This window comes from Danio rerio, chromosome 10, assembly GCF_052040795.2.
Source record: "Danio rerio strain M-AB ecotype USA chromosome 10, GRCz13ab, whole genome shotgun sequence".
NCBI lineage: Eukaryota > Metazoa > Chordata > Actinopteri > Cypriniformes > Danionidae > Danio > Danio rerio.
Genome location: NC_141030.1, coordinates 36,145,844 through 36,164,785, shown reverse-complemented (window position 1 = coordinate 36,164,785; position 18,942 = coordinate 36,145,844). Strand labels below are relative to the sequence as shown.

Here is an 18,942-nt window from a genome sequence, read left to right as displayed (position 1 = left end):
ACTTAAACGACTTTTCCTGCTTTAAGCTTTGAGATTCTTTCTCTTTATCAATGATGATAACTTTAATGGAGTCAGATTAATTACAATGGAGTCAGATAAATATTTGATTTAAACATGCCATCCTTCAACTGCTTTCTGTTTCCGATTATTGGTTCAGAAAAGCAGCGTAAGCTTCAAGCCTTAAAGGTGTAATAATGAATGATATTTGCAAGTGTTTCTTCTCTTTTTGCTTTTTTCTCTTTGACTCTTCAACAGCAGATGTACACTTAAAATCTGAGTGAATTGTCTATAAAATATTGTGAACGAATGTCAAGAATGAAGTTGTTTGCAGAATTCGGACATTTGATATATGGTGCGTAGACAGTTTTGGACACAGCTCAGCTCTGCCCCTGTGCTCATATTCCGTCAGGATTATTTTTATATATTCTGAATACTTTCTGTGTTCTCTGACTTCATAAATCCTGTTGGGTTTTCTCTCTCATTTTTTTTTTCTGCACCTGGCACATAGGGCTGATGCTAAGATTCTGTAAAGCACCTCTGCAAGTATAAACGGCTAAATTTACAGTTGCTGTATGCTTGACAGAATTTTATAGCAGATTGTCAAACTCAATTTAAAATGAAATCCTTCACTCTGTAGTGGGGATATTGTCTTTCCAGGCCCACAAAACGACTCTTTCATGAGAGATGGCAGTATAAACCAGCCTTTGATAAGCTATCTAGACTAGCATTTCTTTATAGTTGAAAGGAAACGCAGTATTAAAAGGTTTAAAAAACAGTTAAACTATAAAGAAGTGAAGAGTTTGCTAGAAAATGGATTTTTATGATACATAGACCTTACTCACATTAAGTGTTTTAATTAGAATATATAAAGAATTAAAAGGAATCAGGTTTTTGTGTGTGTCATTTTGTAATATCATTAGTATATAGAGTAGTATACAGTTATTTGGTCAATTAATTAGTGAAATATGACTTTCTTTTTTATATTTTCTAATATATTTTTATATTTTATTTTTATATTTATTTTATTTAAAGAGTTTTATGTTAAACTAAGTGTAATATATTTTCTCATCAAGTAGATGAAATAAAATAAGTTTAAAAGTCTTTAGTCTTTTTTTAAATTTGAGTGAAAATTTGTAGAATTCTTTCTGTTTTCATTTCAGCTTTAGTTAAACCTTTAGTCTTTTTGTCAATTTGTAAGTTAAATATGACTTTCTTTTTTTATAATTTCTAATATGTTTGTCATTTTATTTGTATTGTTATTTAAACAAGGTTTGTGAAATTTAATGATCTTGTAAAATATTTTCTCAGCAACTAGGTGAAATAAAATAATTTTAAAAGTTTATATATATATATATATATATATATATATATATATATATATATATATATATATATATATATATATATATATATCGTACAACCAAAATCCATAATCTATAATTGTTGCTTACCTAATTGTTATGCAGTTTAAAATATAACATATGAATGTGTCTAAATGTAGAAGAAGTTTTTTTTTTCTGTTTTCATTTCAGCTTTAGTTAAAGCTTTAGTTTTTTGGTCAACTCAAGTTGATCAAGTATCAACTCAAGTTGGTCAAGTATGACTATTGCTTTTATTTTTTCTAATATGTTTGTCCTTTTATTTTTTTTGTATAATTTCTTTTTTTAAAAGGTTTATGATAAACTAATTGATCTTGTAGAATATTTTCTCAGCAACCAGGTGAAATAACATAAGTTTGAAACTCTTTTTTTTAAAATTCTTATTTTTTAATTGAATTATAATTTGTATAATACTTTTCTGTTTTCATTTCAATTTTGTTTTCAAAAATGTTGTCATTTTGTTAGTTAAATATGACTTTCTTTTTTAAAAATAATTTCTAATATGTTTGTTATTTTATTTGTATCATTATTTAAAAAAGCCTTTTGGCACATCCCATACTTTTTCTCTCACGTTCTACCCTTTGGCATGACCCATTATTTTGGCCACACCCCCTACCCTTTGATAGGACCCATACGTTTTGCTTTGCGTCCCACCCTTTGGCACGATTCATAATTTTGGCCACACCTCTACGCTTTGGCAGGACCCATACATTTTGGCTCACCTTCTACTCTTTGAAATTACCCATTATTTTGGCCACACCCCCTAGCCTTTGGTAGGACCCATACATTTTGGCTCACCTTCTACTCTTTGGCATGACCCAATATTTTGGCCACACCCCCTAGCCTTTGGTAGGACCCATACATTTTGGCTTTCATCCTACCCTTTGGCAGGACCCATCATTTTGGCCAAACCTCTACCCTTTGGCAGGACCCATAAATTTCGCAGCACCACCTACCTTTTGGCACGACCCATACATTTTGCATCATCTTCTACCCTTTGGCGCGATCCAAACTTTTTGAAGCGACTCCTACCCTTTGGCAGGACCCATACATTTTGCAGCACCTCCTGTTCTTTGACATGACCCATACATTGTGCAGCCCTCCTACCCTTTGGCATGCCAATTACTGACCTGCAGAGACCCACACTTGGCATTGTGAAAATCACAGAGCCCTACCAATGCAAAAGCACAAATCAATCTCTTGCTCAACTGCAAATAAGCCAGTGATTATAAATGTAAAAGTTGCCAATGCATTATGGAGAAGCACATGTTATGAACAAACACACCAAACACTATATGACATGCAGGAAATACAAGTTAATTTGAGTTACAATCTCCATCTGAAGGCCACATATGTTGGGAATGCTATTGCACGTCTACCTCAGGCAGTTTGTCACGTCTTTCTGAATGAATCTGAAGTCTGTTCCTCTCCAAAAAACCAACTGGCAAAGTTTCGGGAGTTCTCCACGAGTCAGACCTCAGTATCCGCTTACACTAATAGCTGACACTCTTCCTCAATCACACAAGCTCTACCTGGATCACAATAAAGGTCAGCGAGTTTCTGAAACTCCTGCAAAGTGGATCAGTTACTGCGCTTAATGAGCCAGAATCTGTTTCCAGTTTACCTTCAGGCTTAAGGTGGTTGAAGCTGATTGCAGATCAGGTTGTTCGCCTCTCCAACAGCCGTGGTGTCAATTCTCTCTGGCCTCGGGTCAGTTTTGTGCCTGTTAGCGTCTTTCCAGCAATCAATCAGCTGGCTATACTGTAATATAGCTAATTGAATTATTCAAGACTTTCTTATTAGTGGCGAGTAAAGCAAGCTGTGATGTGAATTGTGTGCTTTGGAGATTTGGGGCTTTTAGTCGATGTGTTTGAAGCCAAAATATATTCTAAACACTGGTAAACTGTGGAGTATTGAATGGTTTAATTGGACAGATTTATGTTCAGTCAGTTTTTTTAAGAGGTGTAATACAGAGAGGTTAGTTGATATAAATTAAGCCAAAAAATTACTTATTACTACTATTAATATTTTTTAGCATTATGTAAATATACATCAATAAATAAATGGTCAAATACAATAAAAGAAATATACAATTGTAATTTTATGGTAATTTGATACAATCTTTACACATTGTAAACTATTGACTTAACAGTATTAAATTACACTCACAGGTCACTTAATTAAGTACACCTGTCCAACTGCTCGTTAACGCAAATCAGGCAATCACATGGCAGCAACTCAATGCATTTAGGCATGTAGACATGGTCAAGACGATCTGCTGCAGTTCAAACCGAGCAACAGAATCTTCGAACATGGGATTGTTGTTGGTGCCAGACTGTCTGGTCTGAGTATTTCAGAAACTGCTGATGTACAGGGATTTTCACGCACAACCATCTCTAGGGTTTTCTGAGAATGGTCCGAAAAAGAGAAAATATACAGTGAACGGCAGTTCTGTATACACAAATGCCTTGTTGATGCCAAAGATCAGAGGAGAATGGCCAGACTGGTTTGAGCTGATAGAAAAGCAAAAGTAACCCAAATAACCACTTGTTACTACCGAGGTATGCAGAAAAGACTCACTAAACACACAACATGTTTAACCTTGAGGCAGATGGGCTACAGCAGCAGAAAAACACACTGGGTGCCACTCCTGTCAGCTAACAACAGGAAACTGAGGCTACAATTTGCACAGGCTGACCAAAATTGGACAGTAGAAGATTGGTATAATGTTGTCTGGTCTGATGAGTTTCAATTTCTGCTGCGGCATCAACAACAGGAAAGCATGGATCCGACCTCCCTATTATCAACATGTCAGGCTGGTGGTATAGTGGTGGAACGGTGTGGGGGATGTTTTCTTGGCACACTTTGGGCCCATTAGTACCTATAAAGCATCGTGTCAACGCCACAGCCTACCTTAGTATTGTTGCTGACCATGTCTATCCCTTTATGAGCACAGTGTACCCATCTTCTGATGGCTGCAGGATAATGCGCCAGCAGGATAACACGTCATGTCATAAAGCCTGAATCATCTCAGACTGGTTTCTTGAACATGACAATGGGTTCACTGTACTCAAATGGCCTCCACAGTCACCAGAACTCAATCCAATAGAGCAACTTTGGGATGTGGTGGAACGGGAGACAAATCTGCAGCAACTACTTGATGCTATCATGTCAATATGGACCAAAATCTCTGAGGAATATTTCCAGTACCTTGTTGAATTTATGCCACAAAGGATTAAGTCTGTTCTGAAGGCAAATTGGGGTCCAACTTGGTACTAGTAAGGTGTACTTAATAAAGAGGCCGGTGAGTCTATGTGCCCATAGTTTTGGTTCTCAGAAACATCTTGTGACATGCATGTGTGCAGTTTTGGAGCATTGCAGAGTGTGCTATGTGTGAAAAGTGGTGTTTTTCGTGCCAGTGGTATTGATAGTAAACACGCAAACTCTTGCTCTTCACCTGCTGTATGAGGGCTCAAGCTATCTGGAGATACAGGTGCAATCTTCCCAATCTCTGAGTGACACTTCCTCAGCTGCCAACTGCAAGAATACAAGATCCTGAGATGTTGCTCAAAGCAGATTTCAGAGATTTCAATCATGACACTTCACATTTTCTGTATAATATGAAACCAAATGCAGATCTTTTCAGTAAGTCTGTTTAATTGCATTTCTGAGTGTTTGTATATAGTTTATTGTGTTAATGATAATGAGCAAGCGGACACCGGCAAAGAAAAGAATCAGGGAGCGGCAAGTTCCCTACCCTCTGGCATTATTTAATCAATCTATATTAAAAAAAATGTCCATCGGAATGGGTACAGTGTCAATATAACCTATTATCTGAAGCAAATTCATAAAATGCATTTACTCTTTTATATCAAGACTCTAATAGGCCATATAAACGGTGTCATATAGGCCATATAGTCTGAAAAAGCTCCAAAATGGCAGTACTAGATCTGCAACTAGACTGTAAAAAACATTTATCTGGACTGCTAATTTTTTTTATGTTATGAATCAGTTTATTATCTGGACAAACTTTTAAAGATATAAATATAAATTATTTTACAATATTTATCAAAATTGATGGAATGTCTATACTGTTTTTCATTCTATTTATTATATGTTTTAAATGTTCTTCATGTGAAACAGGAATGTCAATATATCTGCCATTTGAAAGTCAATGAAGCTGATATAGCAATAAACATACACTGTTGGCCAATTATTAGCACACCTAACATATCTGAAAATGAAAACTTTTTTGCCCCCAAAACACAATAAAATTGTACTAATTCATAAATCATGCAGATGGTTGCTTTGAGCACAGCAATTCTATCAGATGAGGTGAACTGTACTTCTTTTATTTACTTATCAACATTGTAGATAAACAAAGTTATGATTGCAATACTGCATTTTGTAGAATAAAAAGTAAATGTGATTTATTTTAAATGTGTGTTTATTATTTGGATGCCACTATAAAAAAAAGGTGCTGTGATTGTGGTGAGGCAGGCTACAAGTTTTCTATGTTTATAATATTTAAGCAAATTATGCAGTCATATAGTGTAAACAAATGTGGCATTTACACATAGTAGAATAACTTATAAATATACATATCAAATATACTGTAAACACATTAAATATGTTCAATCAAATTGGTTTGGGTGTTGAAATACTTTTCTAAGAGGTGTGCATTTTTTTTTTTTGTGGGCAGTTTATGTCTGAGCACACTTTTATATGAAAAATGACTTAAATTTCATTCCTTCATTCATTCATTCATTTTCCTTCTTTCTTTGGTCGCCACAGCGGAATGAACCGCCAATTTATCCGACATAATTTTTATGTGGATGCCCTTCCAGCTGCAACCCAGCACTGGGAAACACCCACACACTCTCATACACTACAGGCAATTTAGTTAATTCAATTCACCTGTACCACGTGTCTGTGGACTTTTGGGGGAAATCAGAGCACCAGAAGGAAACCCACGCCAACATGTGGAGAACATGCAGACTCCACACAAATGCCAACTAGCCCAGCCAGGACTGAAACCAGCGACCTTCTTGCAGTGAGGCGAACATGCTAACCACTGAGCCACCAAGTCACCCTTAAATTTCTTTATGATTGCTCCATTTTATGGTCCATTCATAATGATGGCTATATTATACTATAATATATAAAACTATAATACAACTGAAGCCTCTCTTAAAGGGGTAGTTCACACAAAAATTAATTTTCAGAAATTTCACTTGTCACAAAGTAGTTTACGTTTCTATCCCCTGTTAAACACAAAATAAGTTATTTAGAAAAAATGTTGGAAAGTCAATGGTTACTGGTTTCTAACATTCTTCCATTTTATGGCCTATTCATATTAGCCCCTTTCACACAGTGATACCGGTAAATATCCGGAAAATTTCCGGAACGACTTTACCGGTATATCCAAAAAAATGCTGTTCACACAGGCGAGGACGTTACGGAAATTTTCCGGAAAAGAGCATTCACACATCCATTCCAAAATACCGGTTAATTCTGACATCATTCACCACAAATGAGCTTTAAACGGCTGCGCTTGTATTTGTAAACATTTGACTAAATTACAAACTCTGTGGATGATCAATATTGTGAACAACTTTCGCAGGATCACTTTCGCATGTCGAGATGTTCATAATATGTGCGTGTGCTGGCGCTCACAGGCTGTTTCACAGGCACACGAACGTAAACAAACAACGGCTTATCATAAGCATCTCATCGATGATTATTTACACAGTTGGCATTAAGAAGAACATATAAACGTGATCTGACTAACTTCTATCAGCTAAATGTGTCTGGAAAAATATTCAAAGGCTTTTATCCTCACAAACCGCGCGGACGTAAATGCGTCTGACTGTTGGGATTGGCTAAAGCAGACGTCTCACGTCAGCACATTCTAGACGTGCATGCGCTTATTACGGGAATCTTCCTTCTGCATTCACACAGCGCAGCATGTGTTTTTCAGAATTTACCGGTATTTTCAAAAAGGACCTGTTCACACATACAACCTTTCCGGAAAATTGCCGGCAATTTTCCGGAAAGGTCTGTATGTGTGAAAGGGGCTAATGATGGCTGTACACCTCCAGCAGGATAACGTGCCATGTCATAAAGATGACAGACTGGTTTCTTGAACATGACAATGAGAGTACTCCAATGGCCTCCACAGTCACCAGATCTCAATCCAATAGAGCACCTTTGAGATGTGGTGGAATGGGAGATCCACACCATGGGTGTGCAGCCAAGAAATCTGCAACTAATACTTTCGGCTACCAATGTATATATACTACTACTATTTCGAGTAATTCTATGATCTACTACTGTTTCTCCATGCAGATCGAACATTTGGAGCTGCTCTGCTCCTCATTAAACTTTGCAGTTAGTTTTCTGCTTATGATAGACATCACCAGCATAGTCACAATCATAGAGTTAAAAGATGTGGTGAACTTTCTCTTCATTTTATCTCTCTTTCTCTCTCTCTCTCTCTCTCTCTCTCTCTCTCTCTCTCTCTCTCTCTCTTTGTCTCTTTCTTCTCCTATCTGCTCTCGATTCCACTTTAACTCTCGTCAGATCACTGGTCCTCATTAGTGCGTTTGGCTCACTAACAGTCCAGAAAGCCGCAGGGCTGTAGATGTAGATTAGATAGATGTGATGGACTCATCCGTGCTGCACTGGGTGCTGGAGAAGCTGAGGGAAGATCTGGCACTGATGTCTGCCGTAATCTGCTTAAAAAATCAGCCCTTGCTGTTTTATTGCATTAATGTCGGTGTTTCTGGCTTGTGCTCTCCTTCTTAAGTGTTTTACAGGGCAGTGAAAAGTTATGTTAATGTCTGTTTTTGGGGATGTCTTCTATGCTCACTGAGACTGTACATTTGTGTTGTTAAATATTTTGCATCCAAGTTTACTCTCAGTGCTGGAAGGGTATTTGCCGAGTAAAGCGTATTCCAGAGTAATTGGCGGTTCATTCTGCTGTGGTGACTCATTATAAATTGAAGAGTAATCTGATCGAAAGTGAGGAGTTTGGATTTTTGTGCTTGACTGTGTTTAAAAATGTATTCAATTCTTGTGATGGCGAAAATGAATTTTTCATTGTAATTTCTTTTATGTTTCTTTTATTTAGTTAAATATACAATTTTAACAATGCAGATAAAGAAAAACAATAACAAAGAACAATAATATGAGATATTGTACATAGGCATATCAAATGTATAGTAGATAGAAGGATAATTGATGCATTATACTTGCATACAATATACACATTTCTCAGTGCATTCATTCATTCATTCATTTTTTTTTTCCGGCTTAGTACCATTATTAATCCGGGGTCACCACAGCGGAATGACCCGCCAACTTATCCAGCACATTTTTTACACAGCGGATGCCCTTCCAGCTGCAACCCATCTCTGGGAAACATCCATACATACTGATTCATACTCATACACTACGGACAATTTAGCCTACCCAATTCACCTGTACCACATGTCTTAGGACTGTGGGGGAAACCGGAGCACCCGGAGGAAACCCACGCAATCGCAGAGAGAACATGCAAACTCAACACAGAAATTCCAACTGACCCAGCCGAGGCTCGAACCAGCGACTTTCTTGCTGTGAGGCGACAGCACTACCTACTGTGTCACTGCGTCGCCCTATCTCAGTGCATAGAATTATAAATAAAAACAAACAAAATACTAATTAAATAAAATCTAACATGCACAACTTGGCAACAACGCCAAATTGGTTACAATTTTTTTTTTTAATTGCAGTTTACTTAACTGGGATGAATTTATTTTCTTTATTTATCAGCCACTTTTTTATTTATCACGTCCATTTTAAATGCGCGTTTTTCACCTTTAGCAGTAATTGTAAGCTCTTCTATCAGCAGGATTTCATCAATAATCTCATACCACTGTTTGCAATTCAGAGTAGCATCTTTAAGCCAATTCTTAATTACAGTTAAAGTTAGAATTATTAGCTCCCGTTTAGTTTTCCTCTAATTTCTGTTTAACGGAGAGAGTTTTTTTAAACACATTTCTAAACATAATAGTTTTAATAACTCATTTCTAAAAACTGATTTATTTTATTTTTGCCATGATGACAGTAAATAATATTTTATTAGATATTTTTCAAGACACTTCTATACAGCTAAAGTGACATTTAAAGTCTAACTATGTTAATTAGGTTAACTAGGCAGGTTAGGGTAATTAGGCAAGTTATTGTATGACGATGGTTTGTTCTGTAGAATATTGAGAAAAAAAAAAGAGCTTAAAGGGGCTTTATAATATTGACCTTCAAATGGTTTTTAAAAAAGTAAAAACTGCTTTTATTCTTGCCGAAATAAAACAAATAAGACTTTCTCCAGAAGAAAAAAAACGTTATAAGACATACTATGAACATTTCCTTGCTCTATTAAACACCATTTGGAAAATATAAAAAAAAACTCAATGGGGGGGCTAATAATTATGACTTTAACTGTACATGCTAGAAGGAAAATCTTACATAAATATTGACATATTGAATATCTACCCTTAATGTTTCTATTGAAAAAGTATTTATTTCTTTAATTGGCCATGTTTGCTTTTAAATAAATATGCTTTTTATAAAATATAAAAAAGTATATAAAAATGTTTTGCTGATATCTAATGAAATAAAAGTTTTGTTACACACATGTTCTTAATAAGTTTACAAAGCAAACAAAATTATGTTGTCAGAATGATGCAAAATTAACTGAAAATACATGCCAGGCCTCCCAGTGATGGGTTGTAGCTGGAAGGGCATCCGTTGCATAAAACATATGCTAGATAAGTTGGCGGTTCATTCCACTGTGGCGACACCAGATTAATAAAATGACCACCTAAAAATAAAATGAATTAATTATTTTATGCATGCCAGGCCAGTAGGGGGTGATAATACTCTGTTATGAAACATTGTGTTTGCATAATTGCTCATGCATATAGATTTCACAATATGCCATTTGTGTAGTTTGCATGGTCGTGACTATAGTAAATGGTAAATTAATGTATTTAAATAATTCATGCTTTTATGCTTTTTTGAAAACTAACAGATCAAAACACTTTCTATTTTGCAAAAGAGACTTAAATGCTTTGATATGAATGTAATATTTTTGTAGTTGTCTTTAAAATAAGCTAGTAAATAAAAAAAATGTTATTAAACAGAAATTCTTAATCCATAACATTGACATACCCTTCACTTTTTATCCATCTGCAGAAGAAGGAAAGGGAGTGCATGCAGCTGCGCATTGGGATTCTGAGGTGTGAGTTGGAGAGACAGAAGAAGGCGCTGACGAGAGAAATGGACGTGATGCAGAAAGAGAGAGCACAGCTTGTTAAGAAAGGTAATCAAATTCACCATTCAACTTCACACTTTGGTCTAAAACATCACTGTGTCTACTTAAATGACCTCATTAGTAGATACAAAACCTGCTAATTCAGCGGCTCATTAAAGGGATAGTTCACCCAAAAGTTAAAATTTACACTAGTTTCCGATTATTTGCAAGATGACGTGTTATCCTGCTGAAAGTTGTCATCATTTGCTACAACTAAAATTAGTGTCTTAAACGTGACATTGAATTCACTGTACTCAAATGGGCTCCAAAGTAGTGTTGTCAAGATACTGGAGTTTATAACTATGAAACTTTGATACCAATAAAAATAGAAAAATATCAATATTTGCTACCATTTTCAAAACTGCCAGGAAACCACGCCACATATAATATATAATTACTCAAAATAATTAAGTTATAAAAACGTATTTTCCGATTAAAACAAACATGATTTAGCAATACCGCACAAATGACAAGCCAACTGCAGAGAAAAAAGCAACCAAAGAAATTGCGTAAACTGCAATGATTACTTTTTCTGAAGTTATGCCTTTCTTTTTTGCACTTATAATTGCGTATTAAATGTTAAATAAATAATAACAGATAGGCCTACAAGAGTGTTTCGAGTGTGTGTGTTTTTTTCCACCAACTATTTGTGTTGAGTGTTTTAACACTGAACGCGCTTTTTTTCCAAAACTGAAAGTTGCATCATCTGACTGGCACCATTCCAGTTTCAATTGAGATAATGGTCAATTTAGATGAGCCAATATTCAAACATTTTTCAGAAATGCGGTCATACTTCATCTCACTCTCACTGTCATCCAGTCATCCAATCGCAGACGCCACACAAGCGTCAAGTCACAGCATTCATTCATTTATTCATTTTCTTTTCAGCTTAGACACTGGGTCGCCACAGCGGAATGAACCGGCAACTTATCCAGCATATGTTTCCAGCTGCATACGCTCTCATTCACACACATACTCTATGGACAATTTTAGCTTACCCAATTCACCTGTACCACATGTCTTTGGACTTGTGGGGGAAACCAGAGCACCAGGAGGAAACCCACTCAAACACGTGAAGAACATGCAAACTCCACACAGAAATGACAACTGACCTAGCTGAGACTCGAAACAGCTGTTGTTCACAAACCAAAGGCCTTCTCAACTAAAACTGGTAAAACAGCCCTTGCTGTCTTTTCACTGAATACCGAGGAGTTTGTGTTGTGGCGAGAGCGTGAGATAGCAAAGTCGGGACTGAAACTATCCAACTGAAAGATTGTATTGTTTTTAATATTCCAGTATCGATACTTATCGAAGTATCAATGTTTTTGACAACACCACTCCACAGTCACCAGATCTCAATCCAGCTTTGGGATGTGCTGGAATGGGAAATTGGTGTCATGAATATGCTGCCAATCAAAATCCAGTACCTTACTGAATCAAACCGCAAAAATTTAACAGAGTTTTGTGGGTAAAACCCAGTTGTAGCTAAATATACATTTCCGAACTTCTTTCTCTATAGTGTTGTTACACCAATGGTTAATATCCCCACACATCTGCAATCGGGCAGCGTTCTCTTCCAGAAGTGTGTGTCAGAATGAATGTGTTGCGAAACTCTTCATCTTGTTTTTCACTGATGTAAGTTCATGTGCACTTTAGGGAACCATATAGAGTTCCATCTGCTAAAATGTATTTCCATATCTAAAACGCCGGCTGTCCACATTCTCATGTAAATGGGATTCCGTGCCTAGAATTGAGCAAGGCAGTTGTTTTACGTCTAACCTGCCTTCATACAACATGAGTCCAGATTCAAGACATTTTTCTGTTCTTGCATAAATGGAAGAAGTTGTAGGAAACGACACAATTGCAGCCAATCAGAACATATGGATAGTCGTGGATTTGATTATTACTGAATGTCATTGCAACTTGATATCCATCTCTGCTGACCAAGAAATGATGTGTACTGTATGGCATTACTAGCATTTGTTTTGCAGATGAAAAATTTTTGTTGAAAAAATCTTTGCCAAGTTTTACACACCTATCTTGGCAAACATTTGATTTTACGGTTTTGTAATTGATTCAAGTACGCTGTAAAAATGAAGAGTTCCACTCAATTCCTTCATAATGTCTCAACACAAATCGATTAAGTTAACTTAATCAAGCATATTATGCTTTAGGAGACTCAAACACATACAGCAGATGTATAGTAACGAAGTAGAACTACTTCACTACTGTTCTTAAGTACGAAAAGGCAGTATCTGTACTCTACTGGAGTATTGTTTTTTCCTCTTAATTTCTACTTTAACTTCAGAACATATTTTTAATGAGTTTAATACTTTTACTCTTATAGATTTTTTTATGTGCTGCATCTCTACTTGTTACTAGGGGTGTCAAAATTATTGATATTGGTACAGTAATAGATCATAACCGGTTATTACGTACTGACGTCATTTATCTCCTATGCGTGATGTTGCAGTAGAATAGTATGGCAAAGGAGGCGAGGGTGAGTAAATAACGCTCTTACTACAATAAAGGCGGCACCGCACACAAGCCGCTATTTCACTATTACAGAGAAATGCTGTAAAACTCAATCTTTACATCTCTCTCACTTTGGACATTTGACCTGGCCTGGCCTGTTTTTGAGGTAACTTTTTCTCTCCTCTTGGCTGTTAAAGTGATACTTATGGATTCAGACACAAGCGTGCCAGAGGTGCAAGTTTTCTTCACTGTGTCTATTGTGGATAACCTGTGATTACTGTGTATTATGCGCATATAGACTGTAACCGTGGCTGTTCTTCTCTCCATCGGTGAACAGTGCTTTAATTTCTAAAGCCGATGGCAGCCCTTTCTGTTGAGCAGGTAAAGACAATGACCAATCTGTTGTGAAGAAAAATCTAATTGTGTATGGAAAGCATGATCAGTGCACCGAGATATTAAAATGAAACAAATCAATGGCATGATAATCGTGACCAAACCGAACAGTGAGACCAGTGTAGATTCACACCTCTACTCGTTACAATTATAGACCTTTTTCTTGGTTACTGCATGGAGGGTGCCATTGCGACCAGCATCTTCCAGTAGAATCTTTAGATCTCCGTTTACAACTGGTAGTTTGCTCACCGAAAATGGGTTTCAATAGTGTTTTGAGTGTTTTTGTGACATACAACTTTCAAAGGTGTGTGTTAAAGCTGTTATAATCTTTCAGATCTGTGGTTCAAGCGTGAGAGAAAAACGTTTTCATAAGCCATGTTTTTTTTTTGTTTTGCTTAATCACGTGCCCCAAAAAAGATGTTTAAAATAAACAACAAAATATGATGTCTTTTGACTGCTTTCTTTAATAACTACGTTACACAATAATTTTACTTTTAATACTTGAGTAGTAAATTTTAAAATAAACTAACTGCAATACTTAAGTACAAACAATGTTGAATACTTTAGTACGTCCACTTTAGTATGATGCTTAAAGAGCACTTTAACTTCTACTCAAGTCACTTTTTTTGATAGAGCACTTGTACTTATACTTAAGTCTGGGTCTCTAGTACTTTATAAAGAACATTACTAAATTTAATTAGGTTGTTTATATTCAGCCTATATAAGTTGCTTGCATTAAAAAAAAAAATAACAATGTAGTAAATCCAATGAATCTTTTTTTTTTTCCAGTGCATGCCGCTCACATTTCGCTCGAAAAAATGTTTAGTTGCTACAATGATAAATCTTTTTGCATGAAAAAGGCACTTCTGGCTGCTCCAGACCACCACCAGCAGCACCAGCAGCAGTCGTGTTTGTTGTGATTTAGTGCTCTCATTATTCTCTTCTGTTACTCTACACTGCTTCCATCAAAGATCCAGACTGTGCAGGCGGACATTGAACATTCTGCGTTTATCCGGAGCTTAAGTTCCTTACCGCCCCATTCGTCACTGCCCCCCGCCATTCATGTTTGATTTCTGCTCTTTATATTTGCCCAGTGTTGTGTATGGTGCGAAGAGGTGAGCTTGACTGATGTGCTGGCCGCTTGTTTGGCTTGAAGGCTGGGCTGCGTATTGTGGCTTCATAAAGAATACATAACGCACATGCTTGCTCAACCCCAGGATGATTGAGTGGCCTGGCACTTGGCATCCCACAATGCATTGTGTTGGTGACCTCCTAGTGTGTGGAAACAAACAACGGATTTGGGGTTCAGGAAAAGGTCTGTTGTAGATGGATGACGTGGAGAAGGATCTTGGCCTGTCCTGACTGGAGCTGAAGGGAGTGGCATGTTCATATTCACATTTACAGTCATATACAGGGACAGATTTTTGTAGAGCAGATGAAAAACTGTGTGTTTAAACTGGAGAGAGAGGAAGAGATGTTGATGGCACACCGCTTAACCCCCTGCTTCACTCACTGCTGGAGTTATTGGTCCTTTTTTTCTTTTTTTTTCTCTTTTCTTTTCTCTCGTTTCTTTCTTTCTCTCATTTCCCTTTCTTTCTTTTTTTCTTTCTTTCAATCTTTCTTTCTTTCTTTTTTTCTTTCTTTCAATCTTTCTTTCTTTCTTTTTTTCTTTCTTTCTTTCTTTCTTTCTTTCTTTCTTTCTTTCTTTCTTTCTTTCTTTCTTTCTTTCTTTCTTTGTCTCTGACTTTGTCTTTTTTTGACTAGATGTCTAAGAAATAAGAACGCAAACATTCCAGACCACAGTGTTTGACAAAAACACACTCACACCAACAGTTGGTCACTGTGGTAATACAGTAATACATACATGACACACACACACACATACACACACACAAAATTGAGTTTACCTACTCTCACGCTCTCTCTCTCTCTCTCTCTCTCTCTCTCTCTCTCTCTCTCTCTCTCTCTCTCTCTCTCTCTCTCTCTCTCTCTCTCTCTCACGCTCTCTCTCTGTCTGTCTCTCTCTCTCTCTTATTTCTTTGTTGTTTCTTTTTGGCTTTCTTTCTTTTTTTCTGTCTTTCTTTCATTAAATTTATTGTATTTCTAATATCCTTTTAACTACCTCACCAAGAAAGCAATTGTTTAGATTGCACTTCTTATAATGTCTCTAGTTAACATGTTATGCTTGTTAGATTTTTTTGTAAACCAACAATGCTGTGTTTGTAAACCATTATTTAAAACCGTCAAAGAGCTGGCAGTCAAAGGGTTAAACTGTTAAACTACTATTTTTTAAATAAAATATATAATTATATACATTATAAAATATGTGATATATATATATATAATTTTTATAAATATGTAGTTATTATTTTAATGATGTTTTATTCATTTTTTCATTGTTATTTTTCATAATCGGTTTCACTTTAATGTATTTATATATATATATATATATATATATATATATATATATATATATATATATATATATATATATATATATATATATATATATATATATATATATATATTTATATACATATATACATGTGTGTGTGTGTGTGTGTGTGTGTGTGTGTGTGTGTGTGTATATATATATATAGTACTTGATACAATAATTTTAGTTAACAATAACACTGTTGGAAAAAACATACAGTTTTTAATAATTTATGCACAGTTTTTGGTTTTGTCCAAAACAAATACTTACAAAGACTGGAACAAGGACCTTTATGTTCAAATTAAATTAAGTGAACTTTTATATTCCATTTCTACAGGGCAATGAAATTAATTTGAGGTACCAACCAACTAACCAACTAACTAACTATTCTAATGCTTTAAAGCAGTGGTTCTCAAACTGTGGTACAAGAACCACTAGTGATACACAGACTTACCTCTAGCGATACGTGGAGGAATGAAACATGTCATGTACATGCTACACACCTTTCAAAATTTATCAAAAATGATGTTTATAATATGCCATATATGACATATTGCCTATATTTCTGAGGTAATCTGCCATGTATTTTAACTGTGCTGAGTTGTAGCTGCTTTACTGGGCCTACTACACTACTGTATTTCAATACTGTTTATTTTGATGGTACTTGGAGAGACATTTTGTTTCTGAGGTGTACTTGATGAAAAAAGTTTGAGAACCACTGCTTTAAAGTACATGTATTTTAGTTAGTGTAATGATTATATTTGGGCATGTGTGAGGTTTGATTGTTAACAGTTAACGTAATATCCTGTAATGAATGTAATGTTTTGTGTTTCCTTTTATTACGAATGTCTGTTTGCAAGAAAACAGAGAAAATCTCTGTCTTCCGGGAGAGAAACAAGAGATCCCAATTTTTTCTTTTTTTTTGGTCCTGTCCCCCTCAGTTAATTCCTGCCTTTCCCATTCCTGCTAACAAATCCCCCACACCCAAATTTCATTTAAACACTAATGGTCCTTTAAGCTATTGTCAGTCAGCACTTATTTACTGTGATACAAACCTTGCCAGCATTCGGGAGAAAACTGCATGAAAGCCTCCCTCCCAAAACTACCGTAGTTTATCCCACTTACAAAGGGGAGATTGCCAGAAATTGCAGAAAATGACTTAAGTGTAACCACGTCTCATCTCTGTTTAATGTACAGAGCTGCAGTCATGCGCTCTCGTTCTGGTCACTGAGCGCTTCCTCATTTCCATTGAAGCCCGGAATAAAGCTTTACAGGGTCGAGCCTCCTGTCACCGTTTCCCTCGCTCTAATTTCTCCCCACGTTCGTGCACATGTTGTAAATTATGCCCATAAAGGCGGATTTGACATTGTTATGATCGGTAGTTGTGCTAGGGACCATGGAGCTGTAAACGTCAGATGTGGAGGCGCTCCAAAAATTAAGATGAAAAAAAAGTGTAACAGAGTGAGAGGACAGGCTTTTATGAGACTTTTTGGCCATTAGAACAAAAACACCTGCAAAACACCTGCTTGCTCATTTAGATTTCCTGTTGTTTAGATTGAATAATAATCACTGAGGCATTTTATTTTAGTCTTGTAATTATTGGTGAAAAGCAAAATCTTCACTAGTCAATGAAATTAGCTGGCTGTGTGCTAATTTGAATTTGATTATTTTATTACCGCGCTGTAAGCAAAAAGCGCATTTACTTACTACATGTACTATCACCACATAAATAGTTAAGATTTGATTGATTTGAGATGAATTTGTTTGAAAGACTATTACAAAAAGATGATTACCAATTTGGTGAGTTGATTCATTTCTGATTTTAATGGTTAATGGTTTCTTTCTTTCTTTTTTTTTTTTTTTTTTACTTATTGCAGTTTCCAAATTTACATAGAGATGTATGGTATATAGGGTTTTCCACAATGGGTACACAAAACAACCAAACATTAGAATCCAGAATTTGTAGAAATAGAATAAATATAAAATACAAAACAATTCCACAAGTAAATAAATACAAAATTGACGTTAATGATTCAAAAATAAACTATATAAAAAAATAATAATAATATCCATTTTCTCCATGTCTCATGAAACTCCTCAGTCTGTAAACAACGATTCATTGTTAGCCTCTCCATCTTCTAGATTTTATAAATTATGTCAAACAAGTCACTAATTTGAGTTATTTCAAGCTGTAACCTTTTTTTGGTTATGGCTTTTTTTTTTTTTACAGGATATCAGCAAAATTTTCATATATTTTTTGTCAGATTTTTCTTCAAACATAGGATATGTGAGGCCTACGTTTAGCGTTGTGAAAGAAAAATCAATGGAGATTTGAAAAACATTCTCTAAACATTTATGAATTTCTTGCTGATATGCCTGATTTTTTTAAACATTTCCAGAATATACAGTTGAAGTACGAATTATTAGCCCTCCTGAATTAATGGCCCCCCTTTATATTTCTAAACATAATTGTTTAAATAATTTATTTCTAATAAAACATTTATTTACTTTGCCATAATGACAGTTAATAATATTTCATTAGATATTTTTCAAGACACTTCTATACAGCTTAAAGTGACATTTAAAGGCTTAACTAGGTTTATTAGGTTAACTAGGCAGGTTAGGGTAATTAGGCAAGTTATTGTATAACGATGGTTTGTTTTGTAGACTATCGAAAAAACTGTAAAAATGTCCTTGCGCTGTTAAACATCATTTGGAAAATATTTCAAATTCAAAAGAAATTCAAAGGGGGGCTATTTATTCTGACTTCAACTGTATGTGTATGATTGGCTTCTTAGCGACGTGACCATTTGAGTCACATAGTCTCCAGCAGGCTGCATTTTGTAAGTATCTCTTTGGCTCAGGGGTGACCAAAAAAATAAATGATTTTTTCCAAACAAATTCCC

General features: G+C 35.6%; 1 protein-coding gene across 3 annotated transcripts in view; it reads left to right on the top strand.

The window, feature by feature from the left end:
- uvrag (UV radiation resistance associated gene) overlaps positions 1 to 18,942 on the top strand; it is a 225,592-nt gene that overhangs the window by 68,852 nt on the left and 137,798 nt on the right. For all 3 annotated transcript variants that reach the window (NM_201069.1, XM_087269117.1, XM_087269118.1), the window contains 1 exon segment: positions 10,617 to 10,743. In NM_201069.1, the coding sequence (NP_957363.1) occupies positions 10,617 to 10,743 (127 nt within the window).